Source organism: Podarcis filfolensis, assembly GCF_964270895.1.
Source record: "Podarcis filfolensis genome assembly, chromosome: 10".
NCBI classification, from domain to species: Eukaryota; Metazoa; Chordata; class Lepidosauria; order Squamata; family Lacertidae; genus Podarcis; species Podarcis filfolensis.
The window spans coordinates 18,699,890-18,714,109 of record NC_139612.1 but is presented as its reverse complement, the minus strand read 5'-3'; the positions used below and the strand labels follow the sequence as shown (position 1 = coordinate 18,714,109).

At 43.7% G+C, this 14,220-nt stretch overlaps 2 protein-coding genes across 2 annotated transcripts in view; both read right to left on the bottom strand.

Moving 5' to 3' along the window:
• The window catches only part of LOC310743911 (V-type proton ATPase subunit S1-like), a 48,063-nt gene extending 45,102 nt beyond the window's left edge, over positions 1–2,961 (bottom strand). Inside the window, exon 1 of the mRNA XM_083574601.1 lies at positions 1,603–2,961. Within this exon, the coding sequence (XP_083430727.1) occupies positions 1,603–1,715 (113 nt within the window). The 5' untranslated portion in view covers positions 1,716–2,961. The remainder of the gene's footprint in view (positions 1–1,602) is intronic.
• A 6,235-nt stretch (positions 2,962–9,196) lies between these two features.
• IQUB (IQ motif and ubiquitin domain containing) overlaps positions 9,197–14,220 on the bottom strand; it is a 32,947-nt gene continuing 27,923 nt past the window's right edge. Inside the window, exons 12-13 of the mRNA XM_083574440.1 lie at positions 10,818–11,003; positions 9,197–9,542 (exon numbers count right to left, since the gene is read on the bottom strand). Of these exons, the coding sequence (XP_083430566.1) occupies positions 9,375–9,542; positions 10,818–11,003 (354 nt within the window). The 3' untranslated portion in view covers positions 9,197–9,374. The remainder of the gene's footprint in view (positions 9,543–10,817; positions 11,004–14,220) is intronic.

Below are 14,220 nucleotides of genomic sequence, written 5' to 3'. Positions count from 1 at the left end.
GATGTGATTCTGGTTAACAGCCAAACGTGCCACAGAAGGCAAGTCAATACAGCTTAATAAAACTATGTTGCCTCTGTGTTCCAGGTTTAGGGGGTCCCATGGAAGGTGCCAGACCCAAGCCCCTCACCACACAAATCTTGAGGAAGCATTGATTAGCTTTCTTCCAGAAAACATATCCTCCTGCAAGCACACACTGTGCTTGATCTCCCCACAGAGGAGAAGCGTCCTTCTTCAGAGGCAGAAAGAAGAAGCAATACACCCCTTTCCTCATGGCATTTTGTGCCCATCTAGTTATTTCTTACAGGCCTCAGAGCTCTGGCAGGCATCCAGAACCCCTTTTGCCCACATTGAAAGGAACTGTCCCTTTCATTTCAGAGCTGCAAGAATGGAGACTCTCCAGGGAATCACATGTTCAGTTCTTCCAGTTCCGTTGCATTTCTCCGATGAAAATATGGACATCCTACAGCTCAGCCCATTTCCTGGACTTGGCTCACAAATGGGGTCCAAGGCAATATATACATATAGTGGTACCTCGGGTTATAGACGCTTCAGGTTACAGACTCTGCTAACCCAGAAATAGTACCTCGGGTTAAGAACTTTGCTTCAGGATAAGAACAGAAATCGTGTGGTGGCAGCGGGAGGCCCCATTAGCTAAAGTGGTACCTCAGGTTAAGAACAGTTTCAGGTTAAGAACGGCCCTCCGGAACTAATTAAGTTCTTAACCCGAGGTACCACTGTATTCTTAACCCGAGGTACCCAACCTGATGCCTTACCAGTGCATATAGTGACTGAATAGTAGTGCCAAATTAAAATCAACACACACACACAAACATCATAATGGAGGTGGGAGCGGGACAGCCATCTGGCCAAAACAGATACTAAATTATCAGGGCTCAAGAATCAAACATGCCATAATAGAAATGTCTTAGAACAAGGCCATAAGGCACAAGGGGGACATACAGATTTCCCCTCAGCATAGTCTTAGAGACTGCATGCCATTGCAGAGCCCCTCTCCTGCATACCTACCAGCGAAACCTTTGACATGAAACAGTGCTAAGGATCTGAATGGTCAAGGTAGGCAGAAGCACAGAGGAAGGGATTTAAGACCTTCAAGTATCCTGGCCTTAAAACAGTTTAGGCTAGGGGTAAGGAACCTATGGTCTTCTACATCAGGGGTCAGCAACCTTTTTCAGCAGGGGGCCAGTCCACTGTCCCTCAGAACTTGTGGGGGGCCAGACTATTTTGGGGGGGGGGGATGAACTAATACCTATGCACCACAAATAACCCAGAGATGCATTTTAAATAAAAGCACACATTCTACTCATGTAAAAACACGCTGATTCCTGGACCATCCGCGGGCCAGATTGAGAAGGCGAATGGGCCGCATCCGGCCCCCAGGCCTTAGGTTGCCTACCTCTGCTCTACATGATGCTAACTCCTACCACTTGTGACCACTGAGCATGCCAGCTGAGGCTGCTGCGGGGTTGGAATCCAGCAACATCTAGAGGACCACAATTTCTCACCTCTTAGTTTTAGGCCTTTTTTAAAGGTAAGGAGCAGTTTCTAAAATGGACTGTACTGAGGCTAATCAGAAAGTCTCACCTGTGTGTCGACCAGAGCAGCATTGGTACATGATCCAAGGACAAAACTCCTTTGCAAAGCACGCTGGAGAAGCAGATGAGTTGTATCCACGAAACAGCGCTGCATCTTGCCATGATGCCGGCAGGGTTTGTGTGTGGCTTGCCGCTCGAACAGGAAACTATAGCCAGTCAGAGAAGGGGAAGGAAGGAAGAGAGATTTTGACACGGCTGGGTACTGAAGCTTCTGGCTTCCAGCAGGACTGTTTTGAGCCAACAAAGGTGGAATTGTTTTATGATAACAAGAGAAAGCAAACCAGGTCTAACATGGGTGTGAACTTTCAGATCACTTTGACGTCAAGGGAAAGCGTTAGTCTATCTGGCTTCACATACATTTTTTGGAGGCAGCAGTTACTAGTTTGCTTTGAGTTAGTAGGCTCATGCTTACCTCGTCTGAATTTCCCACAGCTATAACTTAAGCAGAGTTTGCTGGGAGCCACTGGCAAGGCTGGATTAACGACTGAGAAAAATAAGCACGTGCTTAGGGCCATCAAGGGAAAGGGGGACACCACAGAAATTCTCCATTGCTGGATTTTTAACATTCACTGTCACAAATCACTCAGCTGAGCAATCGTTTTCTTACTTGAAGTACACCCCCGCCCCAACATTTATCTGAAAATAGGGACGCCCTATTCCATACCCTGCAACATTTCTCCAATGAAAACAGGGACGTCCCTTTTGGTTCCAGAATTTAAACTCAACTCATTTCTAGTTTATTCTTGTATCTTTCACTTTTGTTCTCCTCCACACATCCTCCAAAAGCTCATATCACACATTTTGGATGTTGGCAAGTTGAAACTACGGCATATATTTGTACACCAACACCCTTCCTTGTGGGCGGCGATGAGAAGACAATAATGCAAGCTCTTATCAGCTGAAGACATAGAACTGATTTAAGTAACCTATTGTTTGTGAAGGAGGGTGAAGCCAGTTCTTATCTCATGTCTGTATGGGTACCAGAACATCCATAAAGGCAACCTTTATGGATAACCTTAATTATCCATAACCTTAATGGTAACCTTAATTTTGTCTGCTACTGTTTGGGTCACCATCCGAGAGTCCTATCTAATAAAGCTCATCCTATGTCCCACAATAGCCTATGTACAACAATACAGTTCAACAGCAGGAGTTTTCCAAAATTCTGTGCCTCAGGATAATCCCCTTGTAGTTTGTAGTTACAGGACAAAGACAACATACCAAATTCATTTCATATATTCGCAATTTTTGCCCAAGTGCCTTTTATTTCCTCTCCTAAATCCTGTTTTTTCTCTTTAAATTTGTAGTGCAAAACCACTCATTGGTGCAGTGGTGACTAAAAACCGTCCCCTAAGAGTCCATTGCTGGACCAGATCCTAGACAGCTGGACAGTTCTGGTCCTCTTTAGGGGTTCTTCCTGAACAGGAGGACTAAAAGTGGAGAAGGGGAAAGGGAAGCAACTGTTGATCTTCACCCTTTAGAAAACCCAACATGTGTGCTTACAGGTCACACGGCTATTCTCACAGCCTCTGCATACATTAGAGGCCAAAACTGTGGAAACCTTTTGGGGGAAATATATTTCCGAGGTTTAATGGTCATAACACCTGGCTGTCTTTGTCCACGGAGTTTTCTTAGCAGGATACTGGAGTGGCTTGCCGGTTCCTGCTCCAGGTGGATCACGTTTGGTCAAAACTCTCCACTATGACCTGTCCATCTTGGGTGGCCATGCACGGCATAGCTCATAGCTTCTCTGAGGTATTCAAGCCTCTTCGCCACAGCAAGGCAGTGATCCATGAAGGGGACCATAAAGAAGGCTGATCGCCAAAGAAATGATGCTTTTGAATTATGGTGCTGGAGGAGACTCTTGAGAGTCCCATGGACTGCAAAAAAATCAAATCTATCCATTCTTAAGGAAATCAGCCCTGAGTGCTCACTGGAAGGACAGATCGTGAAGCTGAGGCTCCAGTACTTTGACCACCTTATGAGAAGACTCCCTGGAAAAGACCCTGATGCTGGGCAAGATGGAGGGCACAAGGAGAAGGGGCGACAGAGGACGAGATGGTTGGATAATGTTCTCGAAGCTACAAACATGAGTCTGACCAAACTGCAGGAGGCAGTGGAAGACAGGAGTGCCTGGCGTGCTCTGGTCCATGGGGTCACGAAGAGTCGGACACGACTAAATGACTAAACAACAACAACAACACCTGGTTGGCTCTCTAAACACTCATGCTCATTGGCTACATTCAAATGAAGGAAAGCTGCTGCATATATCAACCTAAGCAAGGTTGACTATTTTTTCTGGTTATTGACAAAATACAGATAATTGAACAAACTTTGTTGCATTACATTCTCTTTCCACTGATAAATGGTATTACTCCAAGAAAAGTGGTGTTATGAGCCATCAAACCTTGGAAATGCACTTTCCCCCAAAGGTTTCCACCATTTTGCCCACTAGTGTACACACCATAAATTTAAAGCACACACATCCTCCAGGAATTATGGGAATTGTGACTTACCTTAGGCTGCAAAACTACAAATGGCCAGGAGCTGCCTGGGAATGGGGGCTGGTGCTCATGTTGGCAGAGAGTACCTTGGCCCTGAAGGATCCCCTACTATGGTTGAGGGAAGGTCTATGGTAGAAACCTTGTGGAAAAGGCCAACCCACGTGGGGAGTAACTATGGATGTGGGGCTTGACCTGCACCCCCCCCCCCGTGTCCAAAGTAGGGTCAAGAACTATGCAAGCCCTGTTGGCGCAGTCAATCTCCTTCCCATAGGTTGGATAGCTCCTTGGATAACTCCGTTGGTTAGAGGATGGTGCTGAGAACGCCAAGGTTGCAGGTTCAATCCTGGTATGGTACAGCTGCATATTCCTGCATCTGATTTGGTACAGCTGCATATTCCTGCGATTCTGATTTGTGTCAGTGGGAGAGGGGATGAGAGTAAAAAACTGTGGGGTAAAAAGAGAAAAAGTTGTTCTCTAATTACATAGGAAGTGGCAGTAATTCTACCACTGATTACTTTCCCCTCTTCCATAGGAATCTTTTGCTAATGATGATTTTATCTGCTCCTTAACCTCTAGTTTTGACCTTAGGGCCCTGCCCAGGTACCAGATTTTTGTCTTCCAGTAGCTGACAGCGCTAATCACAACCTTTCACTGTGGTACACAAGGCAGGTAATAGGTGAGGATGTTCAGAATTATTTGGTCTTCAGTTCTTTTACAGATATCCTTCCTGCATATTGAAATATATTCTCCAGCTGTATAAGTGTTTACTTCCTGATGTAAATTATTTTGACTGTGAACACATGTCAACACCATATTCGTGTGGTACAATGATAAATTTAGAGATCTAAAAGTGGTTACTGCTGTAAAAGAGACAATTTATGGGTATTTGCTAACTGCATTTCTGAAGAGGCATTTTTGAGATGCTGTGCAACAAAAAATACAGGCTCTTTGATGAAGAAATCAGCTTTTAGGGCAAAATGAAAGTGCATATTTGATTTAGAGAGTCACTTTAGATAAATTTTAAGGTGTTTTTTTATATATAATTTTTTTAATGGTGAAATGGATCCAGAATAACTTAACTATGCTTTAGTCCCACTGAGATCATTTAAATTTGACATGCCTGACCTATCCAGCTAATTTCAAAAGGATTGCAGTGTGACCCAATTAGCATAATATTAACACTATAGGAATCCTGTACTTAAAAAGGTATCTTCCTTCTTACTCGTCGGGGTAAGTTCATTAATTATAAGTCTTCAATTATAAATCTTCAATTAAAAGCCTTCCCAAGTTTTCAATTAGCAACAATCATGCACACCTCAGATTAATCTCACTGGCTAAGATATATCCTACACTGTATTTTATGCTAAAAGGCGATTGTAAAAACCATGTAGCTGTAACTGTGGCCCATTCAGTGCTCCTCTTAGGGCCAAATGCTCAGTTCTATGTTCAACATTTGATAATCAAAGTGCAGCCACGTACTTCCTATATATTTACTTCACAGCTGGTTTTATTTCCTTACTCAGCCTAAGATTTGAGGGGACTTCCGGTTTCCGTCGCGAGCAGAAAGGGAGCGCGGAAAACCTCTGGAGGAGTTTTCCGAGTAATACAGGGGCTTGGGGGTGTCGCAAAGGCACTGCGCCCCCCAAAAATCTCAAGGGGGAGACCCTTGGGGGAGAGATACCCAGCCGTGCGGAAGTGGTCCGCTGTTTTTTCGGGGGGTTTTTTCCCGAAAGATCTCGAGGCGGCGAGACCAAGAGCACAAAAGGGAAAGCAACGACCCTGTATTACGATGCCTCTGGCTCCCACTGAAGAATGCGACGAACCTCCAAAACTGCAAGAGCGGAACCCTTAGTGTGAGTAGACTCATTTAATGTTACAAAATCTGAAAATACACTAAGAGAACGTTGGATGTCAGTCGATTTGATTCAGGAATTCACCTCGGTAGAGGATTAAAATGGCGCAGGCTATAAAATCGCAAGGTGGAGGAAGGAAGGAACTCTTTGCCTGACTGAGTGAATACAAAGTAAACCGACTCCAACTCTTTCAGTAAAGTGAAGCACCTCCATAGACCTTTGCTGTGAGCAATTGCTATGCCTTAGCAGGTGCTCTTAGGAATTGTACATCCCCATGTACATCAAAAGACACATTCAGTCATTTCAAAAGGGCTCAAACATGCACACAAATCCACGCTGACGGTGCGCACACAAATCTTGTTTGCGGAAAACTGATGAAAATGTGAAATCCTGTCCTTGTCCACTTTGCTGTTGAAAACAACTCTTTTGACATTGCAAATATGCAGTACCTCCTTCCACGATGACTGGATATTACCCCTTTTCCTCTCTGAACAAGACTTAAGATTTGATTGTAACAAATGATTGACTGGAAGTGGGTGACATTGCTGTACACCATGGGTAGGCAAACTAAGGCCCAGGGGCCGGATCCAGCCCGTTCGCCTTCTCAATCTGGCCCACGGACAGTCTGGGAATCAGCGTGTTTTTACATAAGTAGAATGTGTGCTTTTATTTAAAATGCATCTCTGGGTTATTTGTGGGGCACAAGAATTTGTTCATTTCCCCCAAAAAAGTATAGTCTGGCCCCCCTACAAGGTCTGAGGGACAGTGGACCAGCCCCTGCTGAAAAAGTTTGCTGACCCCTGCTGTACACCAAAGCAGGGGAACTGGTCTGGAACAAAAATGGAAGAATCTCAAGCAGAAACCAACAACTCTTATGAAGTGTGTTTTGACGACAACATTCGTGTTTACGTTCTGTGCATGTGTTGTGCCTCAAAACCATAGCTTGCTGACAGTCAACATAGATATTTCTATAGCAACGCACCGTGGCCCACTGCAGAATCTTGCAATAGGCACGGCATTGCTTTTTTAAACATTTAATTTAGCCAAATTTAACTAATGTTAACTACTATTTTGCATAAATTTCTAACTCAAGATCTTTCAGGGGAAAAGATAGGTTTCAATTGCACTTTCTTATGCAATATGAATGAATAGCATGAATAAATTTTGTCCGATCAATGAGATAGGAAAAGATACTATGTATATAACTTAATTGTTTTCTGTAGCAGTTATCAAGTATTTGCTATAGTAAATGCACTGAACTGGCGCTTACTTCACTCTTTTCAGAGATTATTTCATTTCAGTGAGCCAAATTTTTAAAAGCAATATACAAGACACATTGAAACTTTGGTTCTTTGTATTCTCCTGTGCCTTCATTGGGTCTGAACGCCAACGGAAGACTGACTTTGGTTTGATTTTGCATAAACAAACACAGCTTTCCACTTGTGCATTGCCAAGCCAGATGTTTCTCTGAATACATCAGGCAGGAATCACCCCAATTAGCAGTTCAGTATAAATAGTATACAAAAGCTGACAGTCAGCATTTTTGAAGTCCTTGTTCTGTGACTGACCAAAAGGTTCATGATCACTCCCAAGTAGATGTCAAAGAACTTTTAAGCTCAACAGAACTACTCTGATGTTCAGAAGAATTTGTGCACACATCTGGGTGTGTGTGTGTTATTGCGTTGTTGTTTTTATTCTGATTATATATGTTGTGATCTTTTCTGTGAACTGCCCTGAGACCTCCGGGTATAGGGCGGTATGTAAACTCAATAACTAATAATAATACTCCCAGAATAAACTTCAAGCGCTGGAGGCTATTAAGGAGCTGATGCCAATTATATGAATAGAATTGAAGATGATGCTATTGACTTCCATAGTGTGGAGGCGGACTTGAAAAGGGCGTTGCTCTTGAGTTGCCCCCAAACGCAGCTCATATAATAAATATTGAGGTTTAATGAGATCACAAAGTACTGCTTGACAGCTCTGCAACAGGAAGCAGATATTAGCGATCAGGTTTCCTCTTCGCATGTGGCTTAGTTCAGTTAGCTGTAAAGGTAAAGGGACACTTGACCATTAGGTCCAGCCGTGGCCGACTCTGGGGTTGCGGCGCTCATCTCACTTTATTGGCCAAGGAAGCCGGCATATAGCTTCTGGGTCATGTGGCCAGCATGACTAAGCCGCTTCTGACGAGCCAGAGCAGCGCACGGAAACACCGTTTACCTTCCCGCCGGAGAGGTACCTATTTATCTACTTGCACTGTGACGTGCTTTCGGACTGCTAGGTTGGCAGGAGCAGGGACCGAGCAACGGGAGCTCACCCTGTCATGGGGATTCGAACCGCCGACCTTCTGATCGGCAAGTCCTAGGCTCTGTGGTTTAACCCACAGCGCCACCCGCGTCCCTTCATCAGTTAGCTGTAGTTTGCTCCTTAATACCCTGTTAGTACCTGCATGCTGGTCACTTTGATTCAGAAGAAAGTATGCCAAATAACTAGCATGTAACTAACTACTTGTACTTGGTTATGTGTAAAGGTGATGTAGCATTAGTTAGCTACCAAACAGGCCACAACAGCAAAGGCCCCTCTTCCTAACTCCAAATAAACTCTTTAGCCAGTTCTGGGGGTACCTTTGGGCTTGTTGTTTCCTGAACAGCAGTTCCATGCTGCCTTCTGAAAATGTGGAGAGTTTTAAAGACTCTTTGTAATATAGTATGAAGCCATTGAAAACCAGTCAAAATTCCACTAGGTGCAAGGAGGCCTATGTGTGCAATTAAAGTAGTTCATTCACTCTAACCAAATGCGTAGAAATAGTTCTTTATAGGGAGGTTTTTGAAAAGTATTTCCCCAAAGTAACCTGTTTCGTATCAGTATTTAATGCTGGGGAAGTGTTTTGAACAGAATTTGTGCACTTGCTAATAATATTGATCACTGCGCCTTGCACTGAAGGGCAGATTTAACATCCATTGCGGCTATCTCAATTCTGTTTTGATTTTAAATGATGCTTCCTTCAGCTGAAAGACTGGTAGTAAAGTAAAGCAAAGGCTGATCAAGGAACTAACTGATATTATTTCCCTAGCCCTAGGGGTTGCATAAGGAGGATAATACAGCCCTTTTCTGTTGAATAACAAGAATGTTTAACAAAAGGGTTTGCTTAGTTTTTGTAAAGACCAATGGGGCTACATATGAAGCAGAGTTAAATTTCCAAGAGATAAACGCAGCACAACAATAATTATTTGGAATCCATTTGTTAACACAGTTGCATGCTTGCCAAGGCACAATTAAGAAAAAGACAGAAAAAGTGTTTCTGCCTCTTGAGATTGCACTGGTTCTCCAAACAACAAATCAGTGCTGTGAATACTTGTATGTATATCCTTCAAGCAGAAGCAAGCTTGTAGATCCTTGGAGTGTTACTTGGATGGGCCAGCCGTTAAAGACCTTGTTACTAAAAGATCATCAGTGTTGGTCTGCTTGTCATCCCTATGCAAAGCTGCTGCCAGCTCTGGAAACTGGGAGAAATAGTTTCTTGCAAGGATATGCTTGTGCCTTATCTTATGGATAAACATCATCTCATAAGCCTGAAAGGAAGAAAAATATCCAAGATTATTAAATGAGCTAAAATAAAATGTTAATTAAATCTATTTTAATTAACCTTATTATTTTGATCACATGTCTGTATTGCAGGCGCAGAAGCCCAGAATTTAATAAGTCATAAACTTTTTTTAAAAAATACAAAGCACAATAATAATCTTGATTCGTTTGTTTCTGAACAGAATAGCCCTACAATGGAAGTTCATAACGACTGCAAATCAACTTGTGCAGTGTTTACAAAATACTGAGAAATGATTAATTTAAGCTGCAATTTCAAAACACCACACGAGAAAGTACATCCGACTCAACATAACGGAACTTGTTTTTGAGTAGGCATACAAAGGATTGAACTGTCAGTGAATACTTGTTAAAAAAATAAAATTTCCTGCAGCAACATGGGAAGCCCATGCTTATTGAAAGCTGCATGTGAGTGCTGGACACTGCTGTGGGACTCTGAACTAGGGGAACCAGCTTTTAAGTACAGTGCAACCTTAGTTCTCGAACAGCTTAGTTGACAAACAAATCAGCTCCCGAACACCGAAAACCCGGAAGTAAGTGTTCTGGTTTTTGAACACTTTTCGGAAGCTGAACATCCAACGAGGCTTCTGCTTGAGTGCAGGAAGCTCCTGCAGCCAATCGGAAGCCGCGCCTTGGTTTTCAAATGGTTTCAGGAATCGAATGGATTCCCGGAACGGATTAAGTTTGAGAACCAGGGTTCCACTGTAAGTAAAGTAAAAACCACAAAACCTTTCAAAAACCAACTTCCCAGAACAAGAATATAGTCAAGAAAACCTGGTGAAGAATGTATCAGAAATGACTAGGGCAAGAAGCGGCAGGATTTAAACAGAGATGAGTAAGGCATGGACAGATGTGAAAATCTTACAAATTAGATTTAGAGGTGAACATTCTCTTTTAAAACGACATGAAATGACTCAGTGTTTGCAATTAAAAGCAGCCCCAAAGACTTGAGAACTGAGGGGACCTTTTTCAGCTTGGGTGAAAAGCAATGAATACAAATTTTACCACAGGGTGTGAGGCTTGCGGCATCTCAAGAGCCAGACAATGAGGCCTGGATTTGGCCCCCAGGCCTGAGGTTCTCAATCTCTACATCAGAAGAATGGGAAAGCCAGCCAAAAACTAAGGAAAACTGAACCCTCATAAAGTATATGAAAGAGAGCTGTCCATTTCACTAGTCTGCAGAGGTGCAACGCGTACAGAATTTAGTCACTATAACACATTTTGAATTTTAACATTAACTATACCTTTTCGAGATCCTTCAGTCTGAGGTGAGCCTCTGCCTCGCTCTTTTTGATAAGGAGAGTGTTCCAGGGAGACCATTCTTGGTATTTATTCCACCTGACCATGACAAGATCATGCAGATCACCCCAGGCACTGATAGCTGACTGAGAACCCCAGAAATTTTCAACCATATAGCGCAGGTCTTGCAGCTGCAATGGAAAAGCAAGTAAGGAGAGGGGAAAGAAGAAATAAAGCTCACTACAAAACTGCCACATTCAAACAGCATTTAGACTCTTATTTGAATAAATAAGGCACAGTTTCTATTATTCTAATACATGCCTAAAATGCAAGTTTCTAAAAGCTTATTTTTGGATCCCTCTGCAGATGGAAATTCTGTATCCTCTCTTGTCAACTTACTTAACTATTAACTTGCTGTCAGAACTTTTTCTTACAGCTTGCCCCACACCAAGTCCATGCTTTTTAAAAAGAATAAACAATCCACATTGTCAATCCTTCAACTATATGCACATAATTAAATTCAAAGCTGTAGCAATATATTGGTGAATGAAATAAATCAAGGTACTCTGTGCTTCAAACATGTGAAAGCCTGGATGTTCAAGTTGGATTTGCCAAAGGCTGCTGACTTAATAACTGAAATTGCATATTTGTGCAACAAAATAATAACGGTAATCTATATACTGGATAAGGGACGCGGGTGGCGCTGTGGGTAAAACCTCAGCGCCTAGGACTTGCCGATTGCATGGTCGGCGGTTCGAATCCCCGCGGCGGGGTGCGCTCCCGTCGTTCAGTCCCAGCGCCTGCCAACCTAGCAGTTCGAAAGCACCCCTGGGTGCAAGTAGATAAATAGGGACCGCTTACCAGCGGGAAGGTAAACGGTGTTCCGTGTGCTGCGCTGGCTCGCCAGATGCAGCTTGTCACGCTGGCCACGTGACCCGGAAGTGTCTGCGGACAGCACTGGCTCCTGGCCTATAGAGTGAGATGAGCGCACAACCCTAGAGTCTGGCAAGACTGGCCCGTACGGGCAGGGGTACCTTTACCTTTACCTTATATACTGGATGATTCTGGAAAGGAAGATGATCTGCCCATAAATGTTTGGAAATTCACTACGATCAATCGGGAAATGTCCGTCAAAATCATTTGAAGACTTGTTTAAAATTACAGAGGGCAATTCATCTAAACATCAGGAAAAACTTTCTGACAGTAAGAGGTGTTCAACAGTGGAATGGTCTCCCTAGCGAGGTTGTGGACTCTCCTTCCTTGGAGGTTTTTAAGCAGAGGTTTGATGGCCATCTGTCATGGATGCTTTAGCTGAGATTCCTGCATTGCAGGGGGTTGGACTGGATAACGCTGAGGGGTCCCTTCCAACTCTACAATTCTGTGAATCTATGATTCTATTATCTAATAAGTTCTGTGGCTTGGGTAATGGGGTTTCCCCCGTCTCCTCAGCCCATGCCCTTCTGAAATGGGCTCAGGAGAACCCTCAGAACACCAACACAGGGAGAGGAGGGGGAATCAAAATGCTTGGCCCAATAAACTTAGGATAGCAGTCTATTTTTAAATCCGTGCCAATTAAAATAAATCACTCCCGAATTCTAAACAAAGTGACAACTAGGTGAGAGCAAGATGAAATCTAATCCAAGGGACATATCCTTCTCACTGAAACAAAATCTAGAATGTGAGCTGTTGCTAATATTTTCATCTCTATTACATTCTCCTTGAGTTGCCTGACCTCTGTGCATCATGGCTTAAGAATAACCTCACTGGGACTTTGCCAAACGAAAATGATAACCTGTTTATTGGCTGTCAGCAACAAGTGGGGTGGTCGGAGTAGTGGGGAAGAGCCAATGAATGAAGCCCAGTCTACCCATGTGGCAGGAAAAGGTGGCAGAAACCTGAGCCAGCAGAGTGGACTGAACCAATTCAACGCTCCAGGTAGGAGATCGTATTTTTGAATGTTTCCCTATGTGAAACTTCCTGCAAGGAGAAAACTAGCACAAAGAGAGCAACCTAGGTTGCAATGTAACTCTCTGACATACCAGATTTCTTACTGGAAGGTGTTCCCCCCCTCCCCCGTACAGTAAGGCAAAGGTAAAGGGACCCCTGACCAATTCTGGGGTTGCGGCGCGCATCTCGCTTTACTGGCCGAGAGAGCCGGCGTACAGCTTCCGGGTCATGTGGCCAGTATGACTAAGCCACTTCTGGCGAACCAGAGCAGCGCACGGAAATGCCGTTTACCTTCCCGCCAGAGTGGTACCTATTTATCTACTTGCACTTTGACATGCTTTCGAACTGCTAGGTTGGCAGGAGCTGGCACCGAGCAATGGGAGCTCACCCCGTCGCGGGGATTCGAACTGCTGACCTTCTGATCAGCAAGTCCTAGGCTCTGTGGTTTAACCCACAGCGCCACCCGCGTCCCGTACAGTAGAAGCATTAAAAAAAAAAAAGTGCCATTGACACTCAGTCTTATAATGTTCCATAAAGTCTGCTGCATTGTGTAAAGCTGGCCTCAGTGGTTTTGGGATCCAGAATTGCCAAGTAAAACTGAGATAATAGGAGAACAAGAAAGGGGAATGCAGAAAGTAAGGGAAAGCCTCATATTGGCCTGGTACTATGGTACTAATGCAAAGAGAGCCTAGAGATGTGAAGGCAAAGGGGGGGGGGATATCAGAATCCCTTCCTTTCCCCTCATTTTTCTCCTGAGGCCTGAAGTGGAGAAACTGAAAGCTTGGGAGTAAATTAAAAATTCATCTTAAGAAACATGCTCTCTTGCAGATTATGCTGAAATGCTTTTTAATTTTTTATTTCATTTATGAATCTGTTTCCCGTGAAACGTCTGCAAGCAATTTAACCATAAAAACATATATCGAAACAAAAATCAAGTCTAATACAGATGAGGACTGGGATAAAAATCTTCACTGAAAAGGCTTGTTGTAAAAGGAAACCTAAAAGACGAGCCTGATATGTACTGGGAGGCTGCTCCAAAATGTAGGTGCCACCACAATAAAGGTTTGGGGTGACAGGAAATTTAACTAGTTCTGTCAGTGCCTGTGCAAACAAGTTTCACTCTCAGACAGCAGCTGAGTGTGGCGTGGTAGAGGAACTGAGCAACTTGTCAGAGATGAGAGACAGGTTTTGGCAGTGGCAGAGTAAGAAGTAACACAGGCAAAATGAAGCATGTCTCATCCACTTCTATAAACCCCCTTTCCTTGCTTACTGTTCACTTTTCTTCTGAGTGGGTGACAGAATACAGTGGTACCTCAGAAGTAGAGTGGAATCCGTTCCGGAAGTCCGTTCAACTTCCAAAACGTTCGGAAACCAAGGCGCAGCTTCCGATTGGCTGCAGAAAGCTCCTGCAGCCAATCGGAAACTGTGGAAGCCGCTTGAGACATTCAGGTTCCAAAGAAC